At 30.4% G+C, this 7,344-nt stretch overlaps 1 protein-coding gene across 1 annotated transcript; it reads left to right on the top strand.

Annotated features, from left to right (window-relative positions):
* Nucleotides 3,808–5,523, top strand: LOC109335332 (UDP-glycosyltransferase 73C1-like). Its single transcript, XM_019571470.1, has one exon. The coding sequence runs from the start codon at nt 3,883–3,885 to the stop codon at nt 5,374–5,376; it is 1,494 nt and encodes a 497-aa protein (XP_019427015.1). The 5' UTR covers nt 3,808–3,882; the 3' UTR covers nt 5,377–5,523.

The raw sequence follows: 7,344 nt of genomic DNA, 5'->3' as shown, positions 1-7,344 counted from the left end.
TAAGCGTAATTATATGTGCTGAGCATATTAGTTTCAGAAGCTAAACTTCTGAATTCTTTAAAACACACTCTTAGCATGGTTCTTCCTCCACTGAGTGTGCTTTGCACTGAGCGTGGAGTTCAAATGTTGAGCCTGGCCGATATTTTTTCTGGAAACTTAGCCTTTTTCGATCATTCCTCATGATTAAGCCTGCAAAACAGTTCATATATAATTTCATTCATTTGAGTTAATTAAGTAGTTAACGCCCATAAAAAGAGTGTATATAATATATGATCATTTTGGCACTAAACAACAAGGCAAATATTGAAGACGTGACAAACTGTTGGCGGAAGTGCGTATCATTTAAAACTACTTACAACTTTATGATATATTAGGGGTTTGTCAATATAGTTATCAATATGAATTTTCCTGTTGTATCAGGTTGCCCTAAAAGAAAGTCTGCATCAAATGGTGGGATACAAAGCAAATATAGTTAGGAGGTACTTAGTAAGTCATTAAATATGCCTAAGTACTCTGGTTGTATTCAGGGAACATGATTCGTGTTATGCAAAAGGAACTACTTACTCCTCTGAAGCATACAACAAGAGCCGACTTAATAGAGATGAAAAAGATGCATGAGATGTTGAAGACTATTCTCAACAAAGTTAGTGTTTTAGAAATCAACAATCAAGAGAAGGCGGTTGAGGGACATCTTCATTTACAATGCATTGGTCCTAGTATCAAAGATAGATGCGCACTTACTACTTATAACATTCCAGAGGTAAAGTAATTAACCAACTTTCTGTTACTTGCCCCTTTAGTTTAATTAAATATGTACTACTTAATAACTATTACACTTGAATTAATATTTTAGGATGTCAACACTTGTAATTTATATATGGATATCCCCCAAATCAAAATTTTCACGTACTTGAGCAATCTATAGTCAATGAAAAAATGTCTCAAGAAAAAAGGTGTCAATGACATTCCCTTTGAGAGAAAAAGAACAATTTGTTGTTTATGTGTGGAAAAATTCATAGCGAGTTCCAAAGAAATTACATCTAGAAGTAAGACAATTGTAACCCTACTTGGGAATAAAGTATGATATGAGATCGACGTACATGCTAACTTTTAGAACATCAAATTTTGAAATCATTTTAAGATGAATGTTGTACTCAATATAATGATTCTAGATAATGTCTTTCAGTTATAGCATAGAATAATTCATCAGTATGAATGAAGTTTTTTAGTATGAGTGGTTAAGTTCCTCTATTATTTGCATATATGAGGTATTTATTTATTTTTTTAATTTTCACTTTTTGATTTCAGCATTGATGTTATTGTAGTTTTGGTACTTTATCAGTATATTTATATTTTAGGTATTTGCATGCAGATTTTGTGAAAGATAAAAAACTCGTAATGAATGATAGAGCCTTTGGTAGAAAAAAATAAAAAATTGGGACAAGTGCGTTATATAGTTGATATTAATCAATAAGAAAATTCCGATAAATAATTACGCCTTGCATATAATAATATTCTTTGCAAATTATTTGTAAACATAATTTATTTTATCTAGATTGTGCTGTGCTTAACTTTTCTAACTTAAGTGCACATTTTTGTAGGAATTATTAATTGTTGATAGTCATAAATTTGATTGAAAAACAAATATATTATTTGGATTCATTTGTTCACGATAATGGGAACAAGCATCCCGACATAAAATATTCATTAGGTAAGTGATCAAATATACTATTAGTTTTTTTTGCCTTGAATTCAAATATATTATCCTTTGAATTATAACTATGTATTTTCTCGTTTTTAGGGTCTGCAAATTTATATATTACAAATTTGTTTCAATGTTACTTCAAACATCATCAAGTGGTTTCATATAAAGGTATTTTGCACAAATTTCAAGCAATTGTAGTATATACGAATTTCTTGTAAAAGTATTTGTCTATGTTCAAAACTTAATGCTATTTTGTTTTTAATAGTAGTTCCCCTTCCATAACAACTCTAATGATTGTGACTATTATATCATGTACTTCATAAAAGAAGATTATTCAATAATCGAAAAAGAGCATGGTACCAACTGGAACTTTATGTAAATTCAATACATTGACATATAGTGATAATAAGATTACACATTTTAGGAAATATTGGGCTAACTATGTTCTAAATTTTGTATAGATTAGTAAACTAGTTAGTTTTGTCACTTTTAGGGTAGTATGAATATACTTTGAAAAATTGACATGCGTGAATGTACTAGTTCATGGATTGTCTAGATAGAAAATAGACAATATTTGTTACTATAATATATAAAAGACAATATATATTTATAGGTATGAGTTATATATGTGTTGTTGAATGTGCTTAAAATTGTTGAATTTATTTAACATATATATGTTTTCTGTATTGTTGGATGTGTTTGATATATATATATAACAACTGATGCATTATTAACGCTGTTATGTTAAACAATATTGTTATGATAATCAACAACACTTAAAAAGTGAAGATTTGACATAGTCAAAGACGTTTTATTGAGAAAGCGTGGTTGAATGTAGAACAATCAAGAACTCGTTATTGATTCACCACTTTCTATTGTGCTTTTAAATCACTATTGAATCTAGCTCTACTTTATAATGTGTCGTCATAGATAGTATCCAAAAGTGCTATTGAATTTCAAATTTAAACATTGTATTGTAATTCTAGCATATTGCATATAGCTTAATTGGCATGGCAAGTAAATAATTAGGATATTAATTATAATTGTTTTAAGGAAAAAAGCTTCTTATAAAATGTTTATAAGCATTTAATGAAATTTTAATTATATATTAAAATTACCTAATCAATTAATAAAATTATTATGTATATAATTTTTAATACAAAAAAACTATATTATTAAATATGGTAAAGTTACCATCACCTTTTGGTATACAAATATTATATTTAAAGGGGAAATTAGGTAATGAATGTATTTTTGTATATCTTACAATGCAGATATACATTGGAGTTAAAAGGAAAAGAAAGTAATTATATCTTATTATGGTAAGCAATTAATAAAAAAATATTTTAAATGAATATAATTTTATTGAACTTGATCAACAAGATAATTTTTGTGAAATGTCTCCGGGTCGATGAATGCTTTTAAAAAAATTTGCAAACTCATCTCATCTAATGAAGAAGGTCCACAACTTTATTTGAAGAATTGATTTACAATCTCATTTTGCTAAGTTATTAGAGGGGATCGAAATAGATGTTTACTCTTAAAAGAAATAGTATATATAAGACTATTATTTTTTATATGTACAAAAAGTAAGTCTCAAAACATCTTATTTTATATTTAGTATTTTTTTTAAAATATTGATAAAGGATCCCAAAATATCTTGATCCCTAAAATATTTTGAGTCTGCCAATTTTGTCCTTAAATAATTAGAAAGCTTAAAATGATCTTAAAATATCAACTATGAGTCAAATAGTCATTTTTATCATTTTCATAATATCTGATAGAAGGGAACACATCTGCTGTCCTACTAAAAAGTTAATGTCAAAATTGATGATAAATGAAGTGTTATAAAAAATGAGACATTAGATGTGCTCCCCTGATAGACACTATTTTAACTCATTCACGATCTTTGAAAATCAATTTAAACTTTTATTTTTTTGGGATCAAATTGGTAGAGAAGTTTATCAGGATTAAACTACTTACTCATCTTTTAACTTACCACTCTGAAGCCTTATATTTTAGTACATGTAGATTCAAAAATAATAATATCTTCTAGAATCTACAATTCTTTATACACATATATATATAATGCATAGTAGCCTCAGTTTGAATCACAAATTGAAAGTTGCAACTTAAAATATTTTGCCTTCAATTTTTCTATAACATAGAAACTTGCAATGGATTCAACACTCCTAAGCAATCTCCACTTTGTATTCATACCCTTCTTGGCACCAGGCCATATTCTTCCTATGGTAGATATGGCAAAGTTGTTAGCAAAGCGTAAGGTGAAGGTGACCATAATCACAACACCCCTGAATTCCATCCAATTCAAAGCAAGCATCGAAAGAGAGATCGAATCGGGTTCGCCAATCGAGCTTCGAATTGTCAAATTCCCCAATGCTGAGGCTGGAATACCAGAGGGGTCTGAGAACCTTGAAACTCTGCCTTCAATGGATCTCAAGACGAACTTCTTCAAGGCTTTGGATATCCTGCAGCAGCCAATAGAAGAGCTTCTTCAAAAGTTGAGTCCTTTTCCAAGCTGCATTGTATCTGATAAGAATATTCCATGTGTTGCTGATATTTCAATCAAGTTCAATCTCCCAAGAATTTTATTTGATGGCACTAATTGCTTTAATCTCTTGTGCAATCACAATTTGCATACTTCTAAGGTCTATGAGACTGTCTCGGATCCCGATTCGCATATCGTTGTCCCGGGCTTGCCTCACAGAATTGAAATGAGAAAATCACAGCTTCCTGTGATATTCACTCCTGGCCCAGACAAAGAGTTGAATGCGATCAGAGAGAGAATAAGAACATCTGAAGCTACATCGTATGGGATATTAGTGAACACCTTTCAAGATTTGGAAGGAGAATATGTCAAAGAGTATCAAAGGGTCACAGGACAAAAGGTTTGGTGTGTTGGTCCTGTGTCACTAACCAACACAGATGACTTAGACAAAGCTCAGAGAGGTAACAAAAGCACAAATATTGATGAAAGCCAATTTGTGAATTTTCTTGATTCATGGCCACCATATTCTGTAGTTTATGTTTGTCTTGGTAGTCTTAATCGCGTAACACCCGAACAATTGAAAGAAATCGGTTTAGGATTGGAAGCGACAAAAAGACCATTCATTTGGGTGCTAAGAGGAGCATATAGAAGAGATGAATTGGAAAAGTGGCTGATAGAAGATGGTTTTGAAGAGAGGGTAAAAGGGAGAGGAATTTTGATTAGAGGTTGGGCACCACAAGTGTTGATATTATCACATAAAGCTATAGGAGCATTCTTGACACATTGTGGTTGGAATTCTACACTAGAAGGAATTTGTGCTGGGGTGCCATTGATCACATTTCCTATGTTTGCTGATCAGTTTTACAATGAAAAAGTTGCTGTGCAAGTGATTGAGACTGGTGTTAGGGTTGGAGTAGAAAACTCTATACACTTTGGTGATGAAGACAAGTTTGGTGATGGTGTTCTAGTGAATAGAGATAATGTTAAACTGGCTATAGAGAAAGTGATGGGTGAAGGTGAAGAGAAAGAAAAGAGGAGAGAAAGGGCTAGAAAGTATGTGGACTTGGCAAAGAAATCAATAGAAGAAGGTGGTTCATCTTACCACAACATGTCTATGCTCATTGAAGAGATAATGAAGGTCAAAGGGTTAAACCAAAGCTAAGCCACATTGGAGACCAAACACCAAATGCATGGGTCAAGAATGGCATTTGCCATAATAAGTTTGGCTTTGGAATCATTGTTTTTATTTATTCTTTAATAATGTTGTAGTGATTCCCTGCTTGTGGTTTTATCTATTTTCTTTTTTAAATAATGGGGTTATCTTATCTTTAACTTTGCAATTCTAATAACTTAAATTTGAGATCAAACTTTTAAATTTGGGTCCACGATTATTATGGATGTTGATATGTTAAGGATTTTGGAGTCCCTCCAATCACAATTATAGACTTATCAATTACAAATATTTGAAATTGTCTAAAAAATAATTTTCGATATTTCCGGAATTAATAACGAAATAATTATTTAAAACCTTCATTGAGACATTATAATAAGTCAAAGGTTAAAATCTCATTGGAATTAACAGGAAATTGGATCACCCAATTCTATAGCTTCCGAGCTAACAAAATTTAAGAAGCTGATGAATTGAGTTATCTTTAAAGGGTAAGTTCTATTTTTGAATTGTAATATTATTGACACAAAATAATTTATTATTATTGTCATTCCACCATATCTTAACACAAAAATAGAAGAAGAAAAAAAATACTTTTATAGTTCCAATATATATTTATTTCTTGTTGTGTCTGTTACCTGTGAGTCTTTGGAGAACTAATGAATCTTTGGATACCCACAAATTCAAAAAACTAATAATAATTGTGAGCAATATTATGCAATTATGTCTTTGTTTGCTACACCCTCTTTATTATTTAGGCAATAAAAAATTATAAAATATTATTTAAACAACTTAAAATTAGCTATTAAATACAACCCATGTTACTCAAATAAATATAAAAAAAAGTTCAATATTATGATGCAAATTTATTTAGAACTCTTTAATCAACATAACATTATATCGTGTGTATGAATTAACAACATAATATCAATATTTAACAGTATAACCACATTAATGAATTAATATGATATTACAATTATGAATTAACATGAAATTGCAATTAAATGAATAGGCAGGTCTGAGTACCCCAATACCAAACCGAAATCCTCTAGTAGCGCCTCTCAAATTTTTTGATTTCAATACCCCTAGGTCCAAAATAAAAACCCGGACTCAACCCAATGCAGGTATTATAAGCAAGTAATCACAAGTCTGGGTACTCATTGTCATCCCTAATTAGGCAAGATGTTTTCATAAAAACAATATTTTTGGATATGAGAATCTCTTTGGTTTTAAGGCCAATAATTACATATCCTTTTCTGTTATGGGGAAATCAGTAGACTTATTTTTGAACTCTATGTAAAAGTTTAAGCATGTGTCGAGTTAAAGCTATATATCATTTTTTTTTTAAATCTTGTAGTGAAGGAATCGCACAAATTCTGGGGGGATGTATGTTGCAAAACAATGCTAGGAAGCTTGTTAATCAAGCTTAATAGCTAGAGATGGTAATTGGTCTAGATAGATATGGGTAATGCACTATGTAGATCTGCCCTATTGCTTCATTTTTGGACTCGGACTTGCTCTAAACCCATGTAATACTCATTGAGTTTGCTACCTACGGGTCAATAGGTACCTAGTGGATCTAGGGGTACTTAGAGATTCATAAAATATTAATAATAATTGCTAACAACTTATGCAATTGTGTGTTTCTTTCGTATAATCCTACATGTTATTAAGACAAACAAAAATAGAAAACATTGTATATAATTTAAACACAATTTAAAGTAAAACACAACTCATTTTACTTAAACAAAGTCAATACTTTAACATTATGATGAAAAATTTATTTAGTAAGAATTGTTTAATCAACATAATATTACATCACATATATGAATTAACAACATCTCATCATTATGCTTAACAACATAACATTATAAGAGGAACAAATTGTTGGACCGGGTACACATAGGTCCAGATCTATGCAACAACATATTTCAAAATCTTCGATCTCGATTACTTGCAGGT

The sequence above is a fragment of the Lupinus angustifolius genome, chromosome LG20 (assembly GCF_001865875.1).
Source record: "Lupinus angustifolius cultivar Tanjil chromosome LG20, LupAngTanjil_v1.0, whole genome shotgun sequence".
In the NCBI taxonomy this organism is placed as follows: domain Eukaryota; kingdom Viridiplantae; phylum Streptophyta; class Magnoliopsida; order Fabales; family Fabaceae; genus Lupinus; species Lupinus angustifolius.
Note: the sequence above shows the minus strand (reverse complement) of the source record. Positions and strands in the feature narration are given on the sequence as shown.

Bases quoted from the DNA above. Each gene is read 5' to 3' on its own strand.
- LOC109335332 (XM_019571470.1), top strand. From the start codon at position 3,883: ATGGATTCAACACTCCTAAGCAATCTCCACTTTGTATTCATACCCTTC.